A 26729-nucleotide genomic window follows, 5' to 3' on the forward strand; every position below is an offset into this window, starting at 1 on the left:
ATCGGCACAAAACAGATAGGTACAGAAATCAACCTACATACAAAGCGCGCTCGAGCAACGCACACATAGACACTGCTCACGGACACGATATCTTGGACCAGTTGGGACCAGTGCGAGCGCGAGTGCCATCCGCTTGAGACACGCGTCTGTGAACTTTTTTGTGCAATAATGGAGAAACAAAACAAAAAGTTATTATAACTGTACAGTGGACGGTTGTTTAAATTCAACATTAAACGGTGAATTGTCGTTTTTTAAGCTACCAGTGGTTTCAGAGAGAATGCGTATGCGAATTTATTACATTGTACATAGGGCTGCCATCTCTAAATTCGCCGAACCCGGACAAAGACTTAAAACAACCCGGACATTCGGCGTAAATCGCATTTTTTCCCCGGACGTGTATTTATACGGTTTTTACCTACTTTGTACACAATAATGCCGGTAAATCATTAAATTCAATAAGGTGTTTCCTCACATAAAGTGTCCGGGTTTTTCACGGATACTTTTCGAAAACCCCCCTGGACGGCCTCCAAACTAGGACAAATCCGGGGAAACCCGGACGGATGGCAGCCCTAATTGTACATGAGAATGCGAATTTATTACACTTAAAAATATAATAATCGTGTATTTCGCCAATCTCGGAATCATCGCAAGATATTTTCTGTGGCAAATTTGTAATATAACAATGACATTATAATTAAAATTCCTATTTGAGTTATTAATGTTATTATTAATCTATATTTCCATTCTTTCCGTTTCATCCTCAACAATAAATCAAACAACTAAATACGAGATACGATATGATAGATACGAGTGCCACTACCACGATAGTTTTTTGTGCATAAGTCATAGTTCGCAACAATCGCAACCCTAGAGCGACCGCCGAGCGTAGGTATGAAAAGTAAAGTACATACATGTGATTGACTTCTGTACTTATCTATTTTGTGGTATCGGGCTCCAGCTCGCTGCGTAGCATACGGTGTGGTTGGTGCCTGAGCACTTATAAAAATTAATTTATATGAGTAGGTAAATGAAACTAAAAATACTCGAAATAAATGCGTACAAAGTCAATGTCCCGTCCCCTTGCAAACGAATTTATGTAATTATAGAAAATTCTGTCAATTACTATGGCACTAATTTGTGACGCAAACTAATGAGTTTATCTGCTCTGTGTATAGTTACGGTAAAATTGAAACGCTCCTATATATTCATATACCCACACACCACCGCCTTTTTCTGTGTCGCGTACCTACCTAATCATTCATCTTTCATACGCGATAAGGACAGTAAATAAAATAATATTTATATTTGTGATTTGTGTACTTGAAATTAAAAACATTTTTAAATGAATGTACCTACTTAATAGTAAGTATGTGTAATGTATTATTAGGTATTGTAATGTAAGTGCTTATTTTTAAATATTTTTGTTTATAGTATTTAGTTATGTACCTAGTTGTATTATAACTGTATAATAATAATAATAGCTGTTGTAATATATAATAAAGATAAGGTATTATACTTCCGCCTTTAGTGACAATTTGTAGATGATGGCACATTTGGCACGAGGATGGTAAGAGTCGTACGGAACGGCGGTTGGAGAGCGTAGGCGCGGCGCCGGTGCTGTGCCCGGATAAGTTATATCCGGATGTTCGGCACCCGGATATGACCCCAATACAATAATGTTTTGATTAGTAACAAAGAAAAAGCATATAAGTATTTTGATTAGTTTTGTTTAGAGTTGCGCTTTTCTCAAGAACGTGCGCTGTATTGTATGGGAAATGTTCTCGTTCGAAAATATTTCCCATAGGAAACGGAGAACGATCTCGAGAGCGGTGTAACTACGCGTTTGGTAATGTATTTATATTTATTAAAGGTACAGGTCTAGTGAAAAAAGTTTCTACACTGATATGGGAAAGCCTTTCTCACTAGATCTATCTATGGAACCTATCTATGGTACCTCTACTCTCCATAGATCATCAACATTTTAGATATGATATGACTCGATAAAGTGACCTTTAGGCATTAGTGTGTGCAGTGTTAGTTAACGTGCTAGGTAAAATCAAGATATAAACGTTTACCCGCTTAAATTATTAAAAAAAGCATTATTTATAAATACTAAAAAAAACATTGAATAAAGAAGAAATACCGAAGTGGAAAAATGACAGACAATAAATTCGCGACAGAATTACACACACTATATTTAAGTCCTTAACGTCACTTCAGTCAAAGCAAAGATACATTGGTTGAGTTGAGTATGATGTGTAAAATCTAAGACAAATTCGTACTTTGAATTTAACAATTAAATGAGATGGTGCTGTACAGCTACCATTTTGCGGTACTCTGATTGGCAAAAGTTGACGTTTGACAATTCAGTGACCACAAAAAGATATACAGCGCCATCTGTTTTGTTTCAAAGGAACACGTTTTTTTCTTAGACTTTACCTCTCTATACGATCAATTCTCTTTGGTCAGTCACATTGGTAGCTAGGTAAAGGTATTTATTATTTTCAGGCGATGGCATCTTCGGCACTTAATCGTCACACTGCCAAAACACACTAGCAGACTGCGCAGTACCCTTCACATGGACATATGGGCGCCGGCCACTGCCGGAAAAGCAATACTCTAGCATAATTCCAGCCGATCGACTACATAAAAAAACAAAAATACAAAAAAAAGCAAAAAAAAGAAAATACAAAAAAAAACATACATATGGGATACCACGTGATTACAGCAACAAATGCCAGTGAAAACCAACTGGTAATCACTAGATACGTAAATAATCCTAAAATAAATAATAAGTTTATCCAACGTTTGGGCCTTAAATATTTTAATTGTTTTCAGCTTCGCTTCTTACTTCACTTTCAACCTCTTAGTTATCTAGATTGCTATTGCACTATTAGATTAGTTAAGTAAAATATTATTGCTGAACATTTTTTTCATTTCAGATTCGTTTTCACTTGCACATTTTGCGCGAACGTAAATTCCTTATCTAACCTCATGATTTTTGTCACTTCTTGATCCAGAAACCTACCTCGAAATTAGCATTAAAACGTAATATAATATATAGTTTTAGCTTAAGCCTTCTTGTCGCAATAATTGTTAACTGCTATACCTCAAAATATAGATATAAGTACTAGGTATAAAAAAAAACTGCCAAAGCTTCAATTAACCTAAGAGTACAAGTCTAGTTTGTTAATAATCGAAACGCGAGTTAGTAACTAAGTAGTTGATAAAATTTGGTCGGCGCCCGTGTCCCTTGGTCTGGGGACAATGTAGTTGGATGGGTCCCGGAAAGATCTTGGCTTCAACGAAGCAATACATACTACAAATCCTTGATGAAGGAAGCTTTTGTTAACAGAATATCGCATATATGCGGTGAGCAGAACTCAATACAGGTAACTATACTAGGTTTTGTTACCTTTTATGAGTTTTATGACTGACACACTTGACACAGTAGCATTCCGAGTGTATGCCATACATATACAATCTATATACATATGTATAAAACACGGTTAATTATGTGTGTGCGTGGTATTTCACAAATTTATATGCATCTATTTCATATTTCAGTGGTCATGACGCCGGTTTTCCCGTTCGTTACGATCGAGCCATGAATATCCTATGTCCTATGTCCAAGTCTCCTTGAAAGAACAGTGAGTTGAAGTACCTAAGGGCTTCTCTAACTTGACATGTAATATTTAAAATATTGTAAATAAATTACTATGACTATCGTTCTTGCATATTCGAGCGATAAAGAAGAGATAAACAAATTTCGAATTTTAACTTCCGTAAACTCGGGTTACTTTGACCCAATGGAGGGTAACTTTGACCTACATGAAAACCTCATTTAAATGGGTCAAAATAAAAACATAATGGGGCATATTTCCATAATTATAGTGCAATAATACAACCTGGACAGAGAAGGTAAATCTCAATGGCCAAAGTTACCCTCCCGTTCTGAAGTAACCCGACTTTACGGTATTTATCAGTAGCTAGATACTTCAGTGTCATATGTAACTAGATTAAAAAAACAACAGTTATAGGTACATTTAAATAAATAAAAAACTTAATTTTCAGGTCTAATCGTCGCCTGCGTGGAAGGAAATGTTTTTTAAACTAGCAAACATGTCAGCTGAACTGCAGGTGAGGTTACTCGTAAATCTCGTAATGTTAATCACAGGTAAGATGGTTCTAAAGGTACAGATAGCGGCATGAATCTATATTACTTCACTAGTATCTAAAGCAGGTACCTATATTATACATAATATAGCTTAAAAATCAGTTGTGATCGATCGACAATCTAATCCACCTGTCCAATTTCTTTGCCCAATATGTATGTCGGCGGCCGATCGTAAGATCAGGCAGATCGTGATTTTCACGTTTCACGATATGCCTAGGAATTTCACGATATGCCTGATCGGCCGCCGACATGTATATTGCGTCGCACATTTTGCTTTAGGTAATAAGCAAGTGAGACAAAGAAATTGGACAGGTGGAATACCACCCTAACTAGGTTTTTGAGTATTCGTGCTGCTATCTTTAAGTATAAGACAGTATTTAGTAGTTACGTCTCTTTAATCGACGTATTGTGAAAGGTGAAATTATTGGGAACCCTCACCTTTTACAAAACGCATTTTAATTTAAGACTCCAATCCTTACTAACTAATTACATACTTATATGCAGTTTCGTGAAGGATAAGACATTATTTATTGTATTCTACACTAAATTAAATATATTAAGAACGGGTCACTTACGTATTTTAAGTTTAAAATCGCTGGACATGTTTCAATCCGTACCAAGTAGTAGTGTCATTAGGAGCGTGCGTTGATTGGTTGGATGTCCTGATAACACTCCTTGATACTGAGTGAAACATATTGAGCGATCGACTTAAAATACGTGAGTGTTTTGGTATTCTCTTCTGCATATTAAGCAAAATATCTATGGGTCACTAGTTGCCTGAAATAAAGATTCTTCATTTCATAATATTTGTAATCCATATGTTAAATGTACCTACTCCCATTTTATGTTGCCTGTTTTTTGTAGACTAAGTAGTACTTGGTATAATGCAATGTGTCACTACTCTATATCGTATCTCAGTATTGAACTGATGGGGAATTAGTGTTGTAAATACACATTTGTGTTTAAATTGTGTTTTATAATTCCATTCTATAAGAAAAATAAATTTGTGTTTGTAAATTCTGTTATATGTACAATATTGAACGCTTGAAATGTACTTACCTAATAAGAATTACTTATAAGCTACTCTAATTATTAACAATAAAACAGTAATCTCCTTGTAAAATCACTTTTTATTAGAACCATCATAAATTCACACAATTTATAAACACAGTTGTTGACATTTCGTTAAGAGCAAGTGGTTTAAAAATAAATCCTAATAAAAACAGCATACAATTGTGTGAGCTCCAAACAGTTAATTCGCCTTTTAGTTACCTAACAATGAGTATTAGAACTATTTGTTTAAACTATTTAAAGGATTCATAAAGGTGTACTTGTACCTACGTACTACCCGCTCTTTGTCCCAACTACCCTTCCACCCTGTATACAAACGGAGGTGGTTTGATAACAGTTACTTATAATTATGTATCTGACACGCGTATTTGCGGTGGACATAGATAGCTAACAATTAATATTTCAATAGGTAATCAATTCCATATATCCGTTTTATTGCCATGATTTTAAAGATAACTAACTAAAAAAACAACAAAAATGAAAGACAGTTATTTCCAGAGTATCATATTAAATTATTGTCAAAGCTTTACAAGCTGACGACGAATTATCTTTTTGGAGGCTATTCCACTTCGTGGTACCAATAGAGATAACCTCACGAAAGGCTGATTTCTTTAAAAGGTAATCTGCTTATTTAAAAATCTAGAAATCATAAAATTCTTTTATTATCAATTGTAATTTGTATCTCTACAAAGCACATAGTGGAGCGGGTCCCGAGTGGCGGCGCGCGCGCCCTGTTGGTTTGGTACGGGTGCCCGGAAAGTTTCCAAACAATATTGTGGAGAATTTTCGCAATATTGAAAACTTTCCTTTGGCACGTGTGTACCGGGCGGCGCGCGGCGGCACCGCGGCCCGAGCAGGTCCTAGTCAGATCCAGCTACAGATCGAGATCTAACCTAACTACGAAGAGAAACGCCCACCTTAATGCCGCACGAGACTGGCGATTAACTAACTTAAAACATCGTATAACATACCAATTGAGGAGATACAATCCAAGTATATATTATTTTAAAATAGCAAATCTGTTTGAACATTTTGTGTTAAGTTAGTTAAGCGCACCCCTGGCTCAAGCGTGGCGAAGATTCTACGCCGGACAACAACACACTTAAATACTTAACGTAATGATATCAATTGTAATGGAACAAGCAATATCCTCTATATTCAAACACTTAAATTTATACGTATTAAAAGCAGTGAGTGATTTCAATCAAATCTTAATAAAACAGACAACTAAAATATCTTACTCATAACTAATACTGATGAACTTAAACAAAGAAAATATTCCTCAGACAATTTGATCACAACACTTCGATTAATATAAAATAAACGAGTACAAAATATATTTAAAACTTGATTTACATATATATCTAGGCATCATACATAGGCAAAACAATCTTCCAAAACGCTTCCACGTTAAATAATCATTCTCGAAAATCTATCTTGGTCTTAACTTAGCACCCAGCGAGGCTCTAGCGAACCGCCGAAGTTTCCTCTCACTCTAACGACATTACAGCGAAAGAAACAACCGGTATTAATTTACACACACATGAAAAACGTGTTGACTCACGCACACAACAAGAGTTAAGACTATGTCAATGGGTTGTCCCTCTCGCCGTTATGTGATCAAACCAAATACAATTCGTTTCGAGCGGCACAAAACAATCACAAGGAGTGTAAAGTCACTTCCTACCCGAACACTACCTCATAGATGGGGTAAGTACCAGTGGCGGCGCGTCAAACATATCCATAGGCAAGCCGGGGCTACTTTGGCTTACATATTTCCTGTACAACTCTGCTCATACGTCCAAAAACAGGCAAGCCGGTGGAAATCGGCTTTTATGGGCCCGCCGCCACTGGTAAGTACCTACCTACTTATGTATAATTTATACCAGTGGGTAATAAAAATTATTATAAAAATGTACGAGATAAGTGCGCCTCGAACAAGGGTACGAAACCGGTGGGTCGCGGAGCTCTTTTACCATTGTCCCGGAATATTTACATTCCACTGTCCTCACAAGATATGTACACTTACACGATTCTTTGGTTCCGTCGTAAACTATATTATTATGTTAACAATGTTTGTGATGCTACCTAACAAACTTTATTATACCTACCCTTCGCGGTCACTGTTATTCAAATAAATTACGTACACGTGTACTTATACGAGTATACTTAGCCAAATAATGTACGTTTATTACCAATAAAATATAAATAATCATCAAAGAACAACGCTCATAATCACATTCATGCCGTAACTTAATAGTTTTAAAGCTTTTTTGTATTAAAAATAAATATGAAGCGGTTGGAAACGAATTCCGCACAACTACGCCCCTTTCCCAAGGCGCATACACTCAACACGGTATATATGTAAATATACAATTTTCTATTAACCTCTTACGGACCAATGTTACGAATATTGCTGTAGACAAACTTTTTAGACTAGGGGAGAGTATGATATACTTTAACTAAATAACTACACGCCATCTGAGAGATTAGCGTCCATTGCAAAAAAATAAAGAAACAAGGCAAAAATTACACTAGACTAGAGCACAGTTATTATTCTGTTTGTTTTGGTACATAATATAATGCCATGATTTATCAATCTAAGTATATTTTTCATATCATGATCATAATCAATCTAAGTATATTTTTCGACATTTGCGCTTTTGATTACAGTTAAACTGCATCCGCAGCACGGATGTCTAGAACAGCGTAGCTTCTTTGTGATAGGTCCATCGTAGGATTGCACTATTTGTACTTGGTCTTTAAAAATACGTTTCTTTATTTACACGTTAGCAAGTTCGATCGGGCGAATAGAGTTGGGTGTATGCGCTAAGGTCATGTTTAGGCAAAAACCACGCCGGTGCGATTAGCCGAAAAAACTTCTAATAAAAATTTGAAATAATTGTTCAGCAAAGCGTGCCATCACAGCATGGCAACACGTCAACCGCCCACGATCACCGGAGACACCGTGCATCCAGCAGATTTATCGAATGAGATTAGAACATTTTAGGTATTAAAAAGAACGTATACAAACAAAATCTACTGACTCGGTCATTCGGCCAATGAGACAATACCATAGTTTAAAAATTCCAAAGTCCAATTTATCTGAGTAAACTATGGTATTTATAATAGAGAATCGCACCTGCGTGGCATTCGGGTTAGGTGTTTAGCAAACGATGGCCTCCGAGATGGGGTTCTCGGTGATGCGGATGACGGGCGAGTGGCGGCAGGGGCGGCGGCGCTCGGCGTCCGACAGCCGGCGGAACAGCACGATCTTGGTCGGCGAGAGCGGCGCCACTGAAACCCAACGTCATTAATGCCTCGCCCACGGAAATCAGTAACCCCGGCTACACACGTTAACGATAAATCGTAGCGATTAAACTGTGCAGTCCGATTTACGCAGTTTTATCTACCGTGTGTATGACAAATCGTTACGGTAATCGACAACGATTTGTCATACACACTGTAGATAAAACTGCGCAAATCGGACTACACAGTTTAATCGCTACGATTTATAGTTACGTGTGTAGCCGGCATAAGTAATCCCGAGCGAATTTGCTCGACGCCGGCGCTTGTTACTTCGATCATCATAAATTTGTTTATCTCTCATGCATAGTGCTCAGCGCTGGAAGCGTCGGCGTGGAGCGAGTTCACTCTGAGCTTTTTTTTCTGTGGCTCTTGCGATATTTTTTTTGATGTAACACAATTCTGGTTCAGTATGTCATGTAGAAAATTTGTCAAGTTTTACTTGGTTAGATTATTTATTTGTAAAACGTTATTTAAGCATAGACCTCAGATAACGAAACAACTATTTTGTTTTGTAAAAAGCATGGTTCTTGACTTTGACTTCGTGGCTGCTATCGTTTATAATTAATTAAATAACGATTACTTCAAAATATAAAGAGAGTGCTCTCTCTTGATTGTCTTATCATGACCTCTTTATTTTAATAAGGAAACTAGCTAGCATCACCGCATCCATGTTCTACATTCTACATCCAAACCCTTGTGAATCTACATACTTGCTAACATGGAATAAATCACATATTCTACATCAAACATTAATACGGTCTTGCTAGCTAGTCAAATAAATAAAAACAGGTTTAAATAAAACACCCATATTATACATAATATTAACACGGAAATAAAGCATAAGAATCAGGACCCCTATTCGACAAGCGACGTTTGACGTATCGTGTTGATCTCCCGTTGATGTGGGAAAAATCATAAGTTCTCGAATACGTACAATGTCAAAATTTGACATTAACAATCCACAGTTAGGGTGACAAGCAAACCAAACCGAACCACCCTTAGTTTAGAGTTGAGTTTTGGTTGTACCAAATGATATTATCCACCGTTGATGGAATCAACACTCAGTATGCAATAAAATCAACTGTTGATTTGACGTGGATGCGAAATCTGACAGTTGTACTTGTCGAATTTGGCCCCAGTTGTGATCGATCGACGATCTAATCCACCTGTATTCCACCTGTCCAATTTCTTTGTACCATGTGTATGAATCTCACATTTTGCTTAGTGAGAGAGTGAGATGCACTGCAAATTGGACCATGAAATTGACATTGACAAATCAGGTTTTGAAAAGCTCCTTTATTATGTTTATAAAGAATCAATAGAAAATTGCCAACCAGAGCAGCGCTGAGCGAGGATAGGTAAATGAAGTGATTAACAAACACATCCCTCGCTACGAATCCTCGCACATCTCTGGTGGAAACGCAGCCTTAAGAGAAAAGAAAATCCCAGTGGTCATCACATCACACTTTGACCAATATTGTCCCACCTACTAGAATCTATGGGTTAACTAACCATTGGCGTTTGTTCAGTAATCAAGGAAACGTAAAATATTTACAGTTAATATAAAAAAAATAATAAAGTTGGCGTATCATACTAAAAATAACAAATGCTATATATACTATATATAAATTACATATTTATGTAACATATTAAAAGCACTACAGGGATGTAGTCAACATATATTCAACATGCGAAAACAATGATATCATTGATACCATGATGTCCATGATTTTTGAAGCATTTCATGTTATATTTGTAATTGAACGAATGTATGTTGATCTCAACTTGTGCGTGTTACGCTTCTCTAAGTACAAGGGATATCATTATTATCGCAGATTAAAGACAATAAATAAGAAAATCAGGTGTGACTTACTGTTTCTACGCAAGCTCTAGACGGTCACAGCTCCCGGCTGGGATTCTCTATGGCAGGGCGTGCTTATTTTTTGCAGTTGCACAACACCTACCGTGGTGAAAAATAAAAACAAAATAAATAGAATGAGAAATAACACGTGCTGTTGTTATGGCTAGAGAAATCTTGAATGTGTTCGATTTATTTAAGTTTTCTCGCTGCGTGTCTTATTTATTGTTATATCAACCAAAACAGTCAGTCTGCCCGATTCGAATATTGAGATACGTCAAATATTACGGCTAGATACGATATGAATTAGATAATTTCCAGATCAAAAGTGACTTTTTTTTTGAGGAAACGTCACATTTGACACTGGCATATCTAATCCATATCGTAACTAGCCGTAATATTTCGCGTATTCTAAAGTTCGAATCGGGCCGAATATGAGTATTATTTGGAGCAATACAAGCAATTCTTTAGCCACTAACACTTATGCAAGGAATGACTAGGAAAATCGAATTTAATAACATGCTTGCAATGTTTTAATCATCACTAAAATCTTATTGATGTAGATTTTTTGTGGTAAGTATACCTAAATAGATATCGTAGTCATCCTGTCACAAGGTTATGAATAATTACGTGAAATAAAGACTAAGAATAATGTTTCTAATAAAATATTGTATATGGTACTCGATGTAAAAGGGCATGCACTAGACGATAAGTTGATGGTATTTTTTTTTTTGAATAATAACATAATTGTGTTAAAAATACATTTAGACATTTACACGGTCGCCTACAGCTCACAACCAAACCTACTACTAAAGTTTTTAGTTTTTTTTAAACATTGAACTCATTTAGCTATTCACATTTCTATAGACCGCCGTAGCTTTTTATCTACAGGTTAGCGCACACAACACTAATTTTAAGTAAAGGGGGAAGCCAAGCAGTTCCAAAGCTCTCCCTCTAATACATACCGGATTAGGATGGCCGCAAAATGCAATATCCAGGCTCAAACGTAATTAAGAAAACAAAAAAAAAATGGTTCAGAACATATTTTTTAAACAAGTTATACATCCTATACGTATTGACAAGTAAGACTTTTATAAATAGCTTTGATTATATTTTACACACGAGTCAACCAAACAGTAATGAACGAAATAAACGGGTAAAATGAACATTGACAACACTAAATGATTTTTAAAAATTTAATGCTGGACGAAAGCCATAAAATTGATTATCTAACCAAACTATTATCTAACAAAATATCTGAAAATTGTTTACATTCCAAGTATGGGAATAAATTCAATAAACAACGATTAGACGATGACGCGGCCAAACAGATGCAAAAATAGTGTTGACTAGATATTTAGTAATGTAATGTAAATATGTACGTTTTGTTAAGGCATCGGTGTCGTAATGAAAGGTGGCGTTGTGTACCGGTGGTTGCATCTATCGAGCGAGGCGTGGCGTGGTATAGATAATATTATAGTCGTTCAAATGCAAAGCTAGCCGGTGCACATTCGCACTAAACAGCATGACAATGTTCAAGTTATTGTCTGTATGTCGATTATAGTGAATTACACATTAAAAGCACTAAAAGCAGTCATTTCTTTGAAAATTGTTAACCTTAGTGACTATGCTATTATTACATAACAACGAGTAAATGACTAGAATACATTCACATTTGGTACACATTTTAGTAATTATGAATTCGTCATGTTCTAAAATTACACCGAATTACAGTCGCGTGCATAGACTTTATAAATTATATAAAAATATCGCGAGGGGACATCGTATAATATAAATACATATAATTTAGAATTTGGTAGACATTAGAATAGGACGGAAATAGAGACGGAGGGTTGGAAATGAATGAATGAGTGTTGAGGGTGTTAGAATTCGTTATGCACGCGTCCGCGGTGGAGACCCTTAAAAGACCCGTCATTCAGGGCGTGGACAAAACTTTTTGGCAGTATCTGTGGCATAAGTATTTGGCAACAGAGTACGAAATTAACCTTATAAGTTTGTTTGGCATATTCTGTGTTCACAATTATTGTATATAATATTTATATTCCATTGTAAGATATTTTATCCGAATACATGTTATCATAATATTTAATAAAACATGCCATCGACTTATGTAATGGCTTAATATATAGTCAAATATGTTTATATAAATCCAAAATATTTAAATCTTTATTTAATTACTATTTCGATATTTTTTTAGTAGGTATATATCTTGAACCCAGTAGTAATCTAGGTTACGTATAAGAAGTTCCAACTACTGTGACATTGTGTAAATACAATTCAATATTTTAGTTTCTCACATTTCAAACGTCACAATAAATACTAGCACTGGTACTTATTTTGCTTTTCGATAATTAATATCAATAACTATCTATGTAATTACACATAGTGGCTAACCGTAACATTTAATGCGAATATTGTAATTTACTTATCTAAAATAAACCCTTTTGCATAGGGGGCACAATCAGTTGACTCGATAAAAATGCTTTTCTTTATCTTTACGTTACCTACCCACGACCACAGACATCTGAACTTAAAAGACGTGCTAAGTTGAACTATGACTGACAATCAAATCTATAGTTCGTTTTTTTTAGCATTAGAAATAAGGTAAACAATCTTGATGTGTCTTTTAATTGAAAAACACATTTTAAAAATAAGTTACGGCAAATATGTAACAATTATGAATCTAATACGATCATTTATATTCATCTGCTTTCATAAGTAATAGTTATTGATTTTTAAAATGCGTTTTTCAATTAAAAGACATGTCAAGATCGCTTACCTTCTTTGAAGTTCTTTCTAATGCTAAAAAAACGAACTACAGTGCAGCTGTACAAATGCTCTCGACTTTATATGTCTATTATAAAGCACCGACCAATGATATCATTTTTATGTCTCAAAAATGTAGAAAACAAGATGTGAGAGGCTCACCAAATTCATCGATTCACTTTGATGTAGGTAAATAAAATCTTTATAAATGTGTACAAGCTCCTTATTAACAACATGGTAATGAATACTCTATAGGTTTTAATTTAATTTATACCATATTCATTTTTTTTATATTGGTCGATGCTGTAAGTTCAGGGGTCCAATTTGAATTCATCTTCAAAATTTGACAGTTCAGCCGATATACCTATAGTCACCTATCACAAAAGCAGCGATAGTGTAGCCACATGGTATGCCACTTCGCCATTTGCCACTTTTTGAAGTCTAACCTGGCCCCAGATCTCTCTGGGTATAGCCATAAACAAAAGAATATAGTAGGACGCGTAAACTAGTGCAAATTATTGTAGCAGCAATGCGGTAACTAGGTCGTCAAGCGCTTACCTTTGACAACCCTTTAAAGGGCACAATACCATCCATATCTACGGAATATTTTGCACTCCTTTCCGCGATTTAATATACTCCTTTGTCTACGGTCATGACGAAGGTAATCACGCTGATTAGTGTTAGCTCGTTTGTTGTGTTGCGTTGGCGTGGTCACGTCCCGCGGATTACTTACCGTAGCCCTCGCCCTGCAGGAAGAGACGGAAGGCCTCGGAGATCTTGCCCGGCTGCTCTTCGAGAACCATGCCGCAGTCGGATATCTGAAATCAGTCGATGGATTTCTGTGACTACAATGAAATAAATATGAAGCGATTGTCTGATTATGTTTAGCGATTAAAATGTGGTATATATTTTACTGGATTCCATCTAGGATTCAGATATGATAGCATCTTTAAAAGTACTTTTTGGTTGAAGCCTAAAGGAACAACAGATATTCAATTTTTAGCAGCCTTGTCAACGTCGATAGATGCCCAAGTGTGGCATCTGCAGCGGTCATAACATACCTATATCAGGTAGATTTGTTAGGGTGTTAAACATCTCTGTATTGGCTACATGAGTTGACACAACCCCAGTAATGTTTAACAGTGGTCATATCCAGCAGTTGACGGGGTGTAGTCGCCCATTGAACATCACCATATCGTCGCCCATTGAATAGCACGGGCGCCTTGATGGTCTCGGCGTGGATAGATTGTAAGGTGCGACATATAATGGACGTACCTTCATCCAGGTGGAGTTGTTAGGGTGTAGCCGGCCATTGAACGTCACCGTGTCCTCTACATGAGGCGACAAGGCTCCCGTGATGTTCAGCACGGGCGCCTTGATGGTCTCGGCGTCGCGCGAGATGCCCAGGTCTGTGCGGCGTAGGTACGAGTCGATGAACAGCGACAGGTTGGTCGGGTTCACGTTGCGGTTGAAGTGCATGCGGTACATCTGCGTCAGGTCGTGGTTACGCTCTTCGGGGAACTGGAATTTACAAATACAAAGTTTATGGCTTTAAAGTTAAAGGTCATTATCGTGTGATCATACACGCCACAGAACGAGTAAACAGTAGTTACTAGCGTACCTACATGTATCATGGACAGAGCTCGGATAGGGTGAGCTATTTGCCTTATATATGACATAAGACATGTCAAATTATAAGGCAAATAGCTCACCCTATCCGAGCTCTGATCATGGATGAGTTATAAGAAAGAAAAAGCAATGCTTCGCAATAGCTGAACAGGTCAATTCCATAATAGTTCAGAGAATTCGGGTGCAAGATCAGTTTAATTAACCGTTACAGTCCGAGGTCTATGATATAGTTATAGTAAGGTCGTCTACATGTTTAGGCTAAATTAGTCGATATCATTGACCATGACTACTAGTCGCAGATATCGTCTGCCTCTGAGCAGTCCCTACAAAAATTATTCTTGTACTTTAAAAATGTCAAAAAACTCGCTTGTTATATATAAGTAATCATAAGTAACATTCGTCATCAATAGATAAAAAGTAATGATTTTATGCAACACGTTCGCATAGCTGTCCTTATCCACCACTCACCTTAGGGTTCACAATCATAACCACATACCTGACTTACTAATTATTAGTATTCTCAATATTCTCATACAACTAGGGAACAAACCAAATTATTTTAGCCTCTCAATGACTGCATATAGTTGAGAATTTAGGACGGGTACCGCCGTGGCCGGGTGGTCTAGTGGTCAGGACGTTAGGCGCGTAAGCTGAACACGCCGGTTCCATTTCGGCTTCGGCCACCGGAGGGCTTCCTATCTTTATTTTTTGGTGTATGATACCTTTACCAGTTTACTTAATCGGTCCATAAGTTCTAATTAATTTTATAAGTTCGATTAATTATAGCACAATTTAATGAGTATTAAGCTTTCAAATCACGGTTACATTTATTTTATAAAAAGCTTTGTATTACATTTTATCAGTCAAAACCTTTGTGACAGAACTTATGGACCGACTAAGTATAGTATTATTATGTTAAAAACACCAAGTATTCTAAAGATATGTTTTTTTTATAGTTTAATTACTCAATAAACACTGCCGCGTAATAAAAGAGAAAAATAATCGGCACTGTAAATTGTAAAATATGAATGAAAACAATAAAACACGATTTGATACAAAACATAGTAGATAGCCAAATGATTTTCTTTTTACACATACCCATTTAATCATGTGATAATAGTTCAATCGAACTTTTAAATTTAACATCGCCGAATAGTATCGCCAGCAATATCCGGCATGGGAGGCTCCAATCCGGACAGCGGCGGCGTCGGAAATGAACTAGGTATTTCACGATGAACTAGGTATTCCGCTGCAGCTTTGGTTCGCCTAAGCCAGTAAATATCCGTACCTAACTTTTATTTCACAATAATACCATTTTAATAAAAACGTTTTATACGAGTAATTAGAAAATTGAAACCTACTCGGTTAGGGCCACTTGCACCATCCCACAAACCCGGGGCTAAGCGGATAAACCGTTAACCCAGTGTCAAATTATACTGGTATCTATGGTAACCCCAGGTTTAACGGTTAACCCCGGGTTAGTGGGTAGGCCGCAAGTAGTACTGCATCTTTGGTTACGTAAAAACCTCCCGTTGGAGAGTTTATCCGTTCATGAACGTCTGAGCACAGACAGCGATCGGTAGATGTCGCTAGTAGTATTAAACTAACGTCTTAGGGTGGTATTCCATCTGTCCAATATCTTTGTCCAATGTGTATTGCATCTCATATTTTGCTTAATGAGAGAGTGAAACGCAATGACATTGGCCAGGTGGAATACCACCCTTAACCATTACCTTCGGCGCTTTTAACAAATATGTAGTAGAGAATCCCAAGTAAGATCGACCTTGTGTGTACCGGCAGGCGTGTCTCACTCCGCGATTTCGTCGCTTTACTACAGTTAGCTAAAAGTACATCCGTTCGGCCCCAATTTTGGGGTTTGCCATAAGCCGCGCGTGGCGCTGTCGCCACTTAGCGGCCATATCTGTGCTGATCGTAACAGACGCGTTTTGTTAGAGAGTGAGTCTTCTGTACTTAGTACTATTATTTATTCTGTAGTACCGGATTTAAGGCTTCGAGCCGCACTGGTACTATTAGGGACCAGAAAAAGGTAATCTACCTCGCTGTTGCATGTTGTAGGTACATGTTTAAGGCTTTCCATTGGATTTGAGCTCGTAGAGTAATCACATTGGGGTAAAAAATTTTAAAATAAATATTTACCGATGAATATTTTCATGAAAATGTTCAGACATATTTTATTTGACACAATATAATTTTCATCCGGTAACACTACGGCTCACTAGCTTCTTACTTGGGATTTCAGACTAAAATAATTTTTAAGAAAAAAAAACCGACGTCCATGGGGGCCGATGAAAGATTATTGTAGATGGTACACTATGTAGAAAAGGGGGTAAAACCACCCACTTTTCTACTAGCATTTCGCTTCTGTATAATGGCTGGGCCAACGCCGGCCACTCCAAGGGACGCAGCCATGCGGTAGAATGAGATAGCAATATCACTTGCTCCCTCTAACGCATAAATGCGTCCCTTGGAGTGGCCGGCGTTGGCCCATCGTGAAGAGGAGCCATGAGAGTCGTAGTTCTAGCCTAACCTAACCCACTCCTCAGATAGCAGTTCGGTTCTGTGCGGATCGCAGTTCGAACCTAATCAAACCCACTTTTCAAGTAGCATTTCGTTTCTGTAAGGCTCGCAGTTCTAACCTAACCTAATCCTTGTTCGGTTCTGTGAGGATCGCAGTTCAAACCTAACCTAACCCACTTAATGGCGCATGCCGTGCGGTGTACGGGGGTTTAAGCGGGAGGGGCTAGTAAGATTGGCATCATCGTACTTTATACCTACATTAATTTTATGGTAGGTAATCATAGTTGTTTATTTAGTTAAGGTATCATAGTGGTTTTCTGGGTCAAGGTCCGGGTCCGAGTCCGGGTCCGAGTCCGGGTCCGTGTCCGGGTCCGAGACAGGGTCCGAGTCCGGATCCGAGTCCGGGTCCGAGTCCGGTTCCGAGTCCGGGTCCGAATCCGGATCCGAGTCCAGGTCCGGGTCCGAACCGGATCCGGGTCCGAACCGGATCCGGGTATGAGTCCGAGTCCGGGTCCCAGTCCAAGTCAAAATCGAAATTCGTAATCACCAAACGTGTACCATTGAAGAGTCATTGAAGAGTTCTGTTCTGGTCATCATCAGCAGTTCCACTTCATCAAATGCGACAGTTTTTAATGTAAATGCTTGATTTTATGATGAAAATACAAAAAAATGTATACGTATGCCTTTAATATTTGAGGAGTTCCCTCGATTCCTTATGGATCCCATCATCAGAACTCGACCTTGACAAAAATGTGGCTTAAAAACTTAACTTGCTTAACGAACATAACGAAAAGGAAAAATCGCCAAACGTGAACTATGCGTCGTTTAAGAGTTCTGTTCTGATCATCATCAGCAGTTCCACTTCATCAAATGCAACAGTTTTTAATGAAAGTGCTTGATTTCCTGATGTAAATACAAAAATCTCTATACGCATGCCTTTAAGATTTGAGGAGTTCCCTTGATTCCTCATGGATCCCATCATCAGAACTCGAGCTTGACAAAAATGTGGCTTAAAAACTTAACTTGCTTAACAAACATAACGACGAGGACAAATCGCCAACCGTGAACTATGCGTCGTTGAAGAGTTCTGATCTGATCATCATCAGCAGTTCCACTTCATCAAATGCAACAGTTTTTAATGAAAATGCTTGATTTTCTGATGTAAATACAAAAATCTCTATACGCACGCCTTTAAGATTTGAGGAGTTCCCTTGATTCCTCATGGATCCCATCATCAGAACTCGAGCTTGACAAAAATGTGGCTTAAAAACTTAACTTGCTTAACAAACATAACGAAGAGGACAAATCGCCAACCGTGAACTATGCGTCGTTAAAGAGTTCCGTTCTGATCATCATCAGCAGTTCCACTTCATCAAATGTCACTTTTTTAGGTGTATATGCTTGATTTGTTGATAAAAACCCAAAAATCACTATATGTATGCCTTTAAGATTTGAGGAGTTCCCTCGATTCCTCATGGATCCCGTCATCAGAACTGGGTTTTGACAAAAACGGGACCAATCTGTATGCATATACATTCAATCAAAAAAAGAATTTTCAAAATCGATGTAGTAATGACGGAGATATGGAGTAACAAAAAAAAAAAAAAAAAATTAAAAAAAAAAAACATACAACCGAATTGATAACCTCCTTCTTTGAGATTTGGAAGTCGGTTAATGAAGAGGGTTCATAGAAGAAACTCGTAAAGTACTTAAGGCGAAATATACCCAGGCTGCATTGTGGCGATACCTATATCGAGCGACCGTAATTTCGGTTCCAGGCACATTAGCCTGTTTATGAAGGGATAATTTTATGATTCCATGTTTTTTTTTCTAAGGGGCCTACTGATTAACAAACAGTTCGCCGGACGGTATCGACCTGTCACTTGTTCGGAACTGTCAAAATTTTGTTCTAACTGACAGGCCGATACCGTCCGGCGGACTGTTAATCGGTGGGCCCCTTACGTCTTCTCATATAGTGAATAGATAAATTTACATATTCGCTTTGGCACACAAAATGTTATTAGGATTTTGCAATAGCTATGGCTGTTTCATAAAATGTATAACGCTTTAAAGCTAGGCAAACAAATGACAGTTAAATAAATAATTTAAAACAAAATCCAGGAGGCCATAACGTTGACAGATTAGCTTCGTTTTGAATTGAGGTTAAACCACACCGCATTGTTATATTAAATTAGCGGTTAAAAGCAATAACTTCCAGTTGGTAGGTAATAATGGAAATCTGTCAGGTCGAGCTCCCGGGGCGAGACGGGTTGCCGCCGCAAATGAGCCGAACACAAAATTGAAGATAATAAGTTTACTTTGAGTGAAGTACTCGAATTTCTTCACATAAAATCGTATTATCTTGCCCTTGATGGGTGTTGTACATGTACAGGGTTCTGTGTGTGTTTGGGCACGTAACGTGAAGGAATAAAAGTCTCGACAAGGCAGAACGTTAAAAAAATATTTCTCCTCATACATTTTAATCCTCGACCTCCATTGGTTATTCTTATACGTATTAAACGTGCATGTTTGCAATACTTAAATCGTCTAGTCTAAGTCAATAACTGACAAGTAGTAATATCCCTAAAAACCCACTGCGTCAGACATTAGTATTAAGGACAATTTTATTAAACCACTGGGAGCTTACATACGTATTAATGCGAAAAAGGATGTATAGTCATCATTAAAAGTAGCGACTGAAACAACGTATCTTCCGTGCGAGAATAATTCCCTAAAATACGTATTTACTTTTAGTTCCCGTACTAAAGAATCTGTCACAAACTAATTGTATTTACTACATACAGAGACAAAGGACATATAGGTATACATATACAGGGTGATTCCGGGGTCGTGGAGCAAGCGATCAAGGCATGATACACAAGCCCATACTGAACAACTTTTACTATGGGACCAACTCCGAAATCGCGAAAAAAAAAATTGGTAGTTTCATACATTTCGGCCGATCACATGTTGTCGTGTTCTATGGGAAGGCCAGTTTTTTTTCGCGATTTCGGATTTGGTCCCAAAGTAAAGCCAGCGATCAAGGCATAATACAGTGATCGGCCGAAATGTATGAAACTACCAATGTGATCGGCCGAAATGTATGAAACTACCAATTTTTTTTTCGCGATTTCGGAGTTGGTCCCATAGTAAAAGTTGTTCAGTATGGGCTTGTGTATCATGCCTTGATCGCTTGCTCCACGACCCCGGAATCATCCTGTATATTTGTTAAGCTATTAGAGAATAATTAAGTTATAACGAATACTTTTGACTAGCAGTCTGACCCGTCACTTCACATAGTGTAAATAGTGGTTTAGCCTCGTGTCGCCCAATGTACATAAGGATGTACACTCAGTTTCAATGGAATGTCAACCTTAATTAAAACCAAAGTAGGTAGCATTACATTTATCTCGTAAAATTTTCGAACAGTTAAAAATCAACCCAATTGAAAATTCAACAAGATTCTAACTTCCTTGGCTATCATTTTGTATTGCGTGCTGTGCCGAGGTAGCATGGTATACCTTGCCGAAGTGGTGCCACATGAGATAGTCCAGCACGTTCTGCGTCATGCCGCGGGCGCGCAGCGAGCGTGTGTTCATCTTCTGGTAGGCCCACTCGATCCAGCCCGACTGGTTGGAAGTGCAGTTGATCAGAGCCAGCGCGTCCACCTGCAACATACGTCTATAATATGCAACTAATTCCAGATAGTAAAAAATAATGCTGCATGTTCAATATCCACTCGGATGGCCACTGAAGTTACTGCTGTCAATAAAGTTCGGTGGAGAAATTGCCACCCATTATACAAGTGGTAGGTACGTAGACCCACGTTATCATCTGTCACTTTATTCGAGTAACGTTGGGCGAGATACTCATACTCATTTATTCATAAAGCCAATATATTATATAGCCCGTAGCCCAATTAGCATATCACGCGAACTCAATTTAAAACTGCGTATTCTTTCTAAGCACGATTACATAAAGAGACAGGAATTTTCGACGCAATCCACAAAGTAAACATTTTCTCTTTTCGGGAACACGAGATTTTTTATTAAAGTAAGTATGCAAAGTTTTGATACGGTTGGGAAATAATCTTATTACTGACTTTAAAAAAGCGAGTAAGTATCAAACAAAGGATGCCCTACATGCCTTTTCATTCATTCATATTTATTGAAAATAACTTTCATCGTATTGGAAACGGGATTTGCTTCGGAAAGTTTTATTAAAATATAGTTCGGTCTGCAAGTTTTCTTCATGTTTTAGCGTGTTTAGCGACTAGACTCATGAGCATTAGGAATAGGTCGGAAGAAACTCGCTGCAATAAAAAACCGGGCAAGTGCGAGTCGGACTCGCGCACGAAGGGTTCCGTACCATAATGCAAAAAAAGGCAAAAAACAACGGTCACCCATCCAAGTACTGACCCCGCCCGACGTTGTTTAACTTCGGACAAAAATCACGTTTGTTGTATGGGAGCCCCACTTAAATCTTAATTTTATTCTGTTTTTAGTAGGTATTTGTTGTTATAGCGGCAACAGAAATACATCATCTGTGAAAATTTCAACTGTCTAGCTATCACGGTTCGTGTGATACAGCCTGGTGACAGATGGACGGACGGACGGACGGACGGACAGCGAAGTCTTAGTAATAGGGTCCCGTTTTACCCTTTGGGTACGGAACCCTAAAAAATAGTTTGTGTAACAAGCAAGGCATACTTTGTATTAGGGACTCAAGCATTTTAAATAAATAAATATAAATATATAAATATTATTGGGGACATCTTACACAGATCAACCTAGTCCCAAACTAAGCAAAGCTTGTAATATGGGTGCTAGGCGACGATATACATACTTATATAGATAAATACATACTTATGTACATAGAAAACACCCATGACTCAGGAACAAATATTTGTGTTCATCACACAAATAAATGCCCTTACTGGGATTCGAACCCAGGACCATCGGCTTCGCAGGCAGGGTAACTACCCACTAGGCCAGACCGGTCGTCGTTTTAGTAGTTACTACGTACATTCCAAATCAAAATGTATAGCGGACTTTGGGAAAAATCCATACCACTCACTTATTTGTGTTAAAAACACACATAAAACGTATATTTTAGTCGTAAACATAGGCACATTTCGATCCATTGTCCTGAAATTGCCATCGTCCATTTTATGTATGACGACGTCGTTACCCTTTTTCCGAGCACTATATATATATAAACGTCATGGACGCTGCCTAGCGTGAGCCCTTATGTGGCTGGCCAGGCCGAACTTGGTCTTAAATACGCTACGAATACGGTCTCTTCCGAGCACTAATTATGTAACAAAGGAATGGTACCTTCTGCGGGTAGGCCAGAGCGAAGCGCGCGAAGATGTTGGCGCCGGCGCCGACGCCGAAACCGATGAACGACTTGATGCCGAAGTGGCCCAGTACGTAGTTGAGCTGATTGGCCAGCTCGTCCATAGTCGGGTAGATGTAGCTGGAACAAACGATACACAAGTAAAGATCAACACCTTATACAGGATGGCCCAAAAATACGTTGACAACGCCTCACTCACAAACAACAAAGGCTCGCGGGCTTACCTGTCGCGAGTTTAACATTTTTTCCCCATCTAAAGAAGTTTTCACTTCAAAAATCGACTGAATTAACATTTTGACGTGAAACGCAAGGTGAACGTTTTTACCCCATAGAGTGGCTCAAAAACCAGATGTAACGAAAAAGTGTTAAATAAATGGTTTTGATATCAGTATTTAGACGAAAGCAACCAGCGGCCCTAAGCGGCCTTTGCAATAACTTTCCACGACACGTTCAACCAATCTTATTTTTTGTTATTGTCATGTTTTTCGAAAACGGTCAATATTTCATTAAAACTGTCTATTGCAGTATTATTATTTAATTATGAAGCTATAAATTCGGTAAAGTAATTTGTAAGTAATTACCGATAGGACCGGTAGCTAGTATTCGTTCGATACATACATATTATGTAGTTATTTACACAAGCGAGTATGTCCGAAACGAGCCCGACAGCTGAAAACGTACCCGATCGACCAAGTTACATAATACTGCGGCAAATGAACTCAAACTTTATAACCAAATTATGCACGTAGCAACGATTGTCACGGCATGGTTATTATCATCGTTATTATAAACTGATATCAGCAGTAATAGGTAAGTGTGCTGGGTATAGGTAGAGGTCATTAAGGATCAAACATTTATTTACGCCGCCGTGAGGACACAATTTTCCGGTTAATGATTTTTTATGCCTTAAAGAGGCATGGCCAGGCCAGACGGCAACCTACGTAGGTAACCTATATCGAGCGAGTGTTACATAACACTGCGGTACCAACGATTCCGCTGGCTCCATTCCTTCCGACAAGAGCTATTCAAATGCAAGGTAAATACGAGTGCGAGGCGATAGTGATAGTGGACCGAGAATTTGTAAATGCAACCCCATCTTTAAAAGATTTTATATTACTTGGCTGTCATTTGTGGCTGATTTTCATTTAGTTGCAGAGTCGACCCCCATACATTTGACATTGAGATATTGCCTATAGGAGGGTAAAACAGAAAACTGTGTTACGTTCTTTCCTGTAGACATACCCAAGAGTTAAGGGCTATAAAGGTAAATTTTCTTATTTAACTCTTAGCCACGTGAAAAGGTCCTCCTTCTATTTGGAGAACTATGATAAAATCATTACTTACATGCCCATAAGCTGTTAACTATTGCCCAAAGGAGAGAAAAATGTACAGTTCGCGCGAACACACTAGTTTTCTCTCCTGTGGGCAATAAATAGTTAACAGCTTGTGGGCATGTAAGTAATGATTTTATCATAGTTCTCCAAATAAAAGGAGGACCTTTTCACGTGGATAAGGGTTAAATAAGAAAATTAACCTTTATAGCCCTTAACTCTTGTGTATGTCTACAGGAAAGAACGTAACACAGTTTTCTGTTTGACCCAGGAACATATATTATCGTACTGTTGAATTGAACTAGGTAAGGCTTAAAAAACAACACGGACCTTGAAACCTTCAATAATATTCAATAGAAATTGTTCTCGGTAGATTATTTTTAAATAAAAAGCTAGCAACATAACAGTTTTACGTTTTTCAGCTGGAACAGAACTATTATCCTTATAAGTAGAGCGGAAATATTAAATAAGAGATATTATTAACCTCTTGTCTGTGTACGATAAGGATCCTGGCTGAATCCAGTAGAATGGCGTGGCTTTTATTAAAAGTAAAAGATAGCTACGTAATTGGAGGGTGTATGAAGCAAGCATCTAAAAGGCATAAGCGCACGGATGTTTCACGATGGATACACCCCCATTTGATTGGCAGCGGGGTACAGACGGCGCCAGGCCGTCGCGACCGTGTCCTATTAATGCAGTTTATTCACCTACAAAAGATACACTTTGGGTGATGCGTACGTTTCTTGCAAGGGAGTTTTGTACAAGGTGTAATGACACAAACAAGTGGAAAAAGCTATAGCTATATAGGTACCCATAGGAGGGAAATATTTGCAAGTAAAGCGTAGTTTTGCGTCACAGAATTAGAAGACAGCTGTCGTTACTTGCCCTAAAATGTCTAAGTTGCGTCGTGTCGTCGAAAAGTGCTAATAACAACTTGCAATGTAATGCACAGTTGAACATTTAGATATGTCTCTAAATTATTATTACCTAATTAGATAATAGAACTCGAAACTACTACGTCAGCGATTTATACTTGGCAAGTGGCACATTATGGCACCATAAAACGTTAATTTAAACCTTAAATTGTCCTGTATCAAAAATCGTTCAAAGTAAAGACTGTTTTTACATTTAAATAAAACAAAGCCAACGAGCCTGAAAACAGACTACTAACATGAAAGATATTTGAATAGAAATAACTACATAGTTCAATATTTGGCAGCTTTCGCAGTCGTTAAAGTAAAACCTTTCCACATGTAGAATAATTTCTGAAAGTATGTAGAATTGTGCCCCCATTGGTGGGCATCGCCCCCGCCGGCCGATTGCCGTGGCATGCGCCGCGTGCAGTGGTCATTTGTGGCTTCGCCGCCCCGTAATGCGACCATCTGGAGGAATGCAGCGGACGTGACCTATTTTGCGACCATTGCAGAATATCATAAAATATTTATTTAATTTTAACGAAAACAGAAAAAAGTTCGTTTTTAGCGTTGTCCGCGGCCTTTTGCCATAACTCATGGGAGCCTGCGGTCTGCTTGGCAACTAATCGACTGCTATCTGACTTTTCAACCCATACGAGTATTTCATGTTCTAAAAAGTTTAAACCGAGCTCAGTTGGTGGACCAATGTGTTCATCGCTTTCAGTTCAATCATAATCAAATGTGAATGATAATTGTTATCTAGGAAAATAAACAGGATGTGTAAGATCTTGAGAACGCAGTTAATCGCAATTCGTCCTTATGCCGAAATCGTCGGAGCCCTTGGGTAAACCTTCAACTTTGACTCGCGAATTTCGGTCAGGGCTATATCGGTTATCTAAGATTTCCAACTCTGCTGCGCATATATTAAGGTTTAAGAGTGTTCGGCTACTTGCTTTTCCCACTGCACGGCCGTTGGGTACGGCTGAGTGACAGGAAAGGGGGCCCTTTCATACAGTTCAAGTCAACCGACATGAGGAAAACCTTACTTATCGCAATCATTTCTGGAACATTTCTAATGGAAATAACAGATCGCACGTACCTACTATGAATTTATTCATTCTCGATAGGGTTGTTTTCAAAGGACTAGTCTTAATTAGGATTTGTGTGTTAAGGTTTGACGTGGAACGCGAGTAAACCGTCTTTAATAAATAACCCGTAGAAAGGGGTGAATAAAAAATCAGATGTACAGTCGCCATCAGATATTTCGGAGCAGCCAAGGTGTTCACAATACCTGAACACGCACTCTAACGCCCTGACAATAGAGGCGTGTTCAGATATTTGTGAGCACCTTGGCCGCTCCGATATATCTGATGGCGACTGTATCCTAAAAAAAGTTACTAGCTAAAGTATGTAAACTTTTTTTACACTACTCGCTCAACTAAATTCACGGCTAAACCAGTTAAGCGTAAATTATTGATCAAATTGTCGTGTCCCGGCCTTAGCTTTGTTTCGTCTTCAGAAAGGACGGAGTTCGCTCGTCATTCATGTATTATATATAATAGTTGTTGCATATATATAACAACTTATATAACACAGCTACATCGAGATCCCATCCTAATTCACTTGGCACCACTGGTTGTGTTATAAGTATTTGAGGAGACAAGGGGGATCGATGGCGATGAATACGTAAAGCTGACAGCTTGCCGCGCCCGTATTTGTTCTGTAACTTACTACTGTATGCCGAGCAGTGTGGGACA

The 26729-nt window shown here is 38.1% G+C and overlaps 1 protein-coding gene across 4 annotated transcripts in view; it reads right to left on the bottom strand.

The window, feature by feature from the left end:
- Window positions 1-5287: 5287 nt before the first annotated feature.
- The window catches only part of LOC134678318 (protein NDRG3), a 117237-nt gene continuing 95795 nt past the window's right edge, over window positions 5288-26729 (bottom strand). For 3 of the 4 annotated variants that reach the window (XM_063536842.1, XM_063536843.1, XM_063536840.1), the window contains 5 exons: window positions 22706-22847; window positions 20891-21037; window positions 14478-14723; window positions 13936-14020; window positions 5288-8545 (listed from right to left, as the gene is read on the bottom strand). In XM_063536842.1, coding sequence (XP_063392912.1) covers window positions 8415-8545; window positions 13936-14020; window positions 14478-14723; window positions 20891-21037; window positions 22706-22847 — 751 coding nt within the window. In that variant the 3' untranslated portion in view covers window positions 5288-8414. Of the gene's footprint in view, window positions 8546-10430; window positions 10518-13935; window positions 14021-14477; window positions 14724-20890; window positions 21038-22705; window positions 22848-26729 lie in introns of all 4 variants that reach the window. The other variant, XM_063536841.1, reaches the window with a different exon arrangement.

The sequence above is a fragment of the Cydia fagiglandana genome, chromosome Z (genome assembly GCF_963556715.1).
Source record: "Cydia fagiglandana chromosome Z, ilCydFagi1.1, whole genome shotgun sequence".
NCBI classification, from domain to species: domain Eukaryota; kingdom Metazoa; phylum Arthropoda; class Insecta; order Lepidoptera; family Tortricidae; genus Cydia; species Cydia fagiglandana.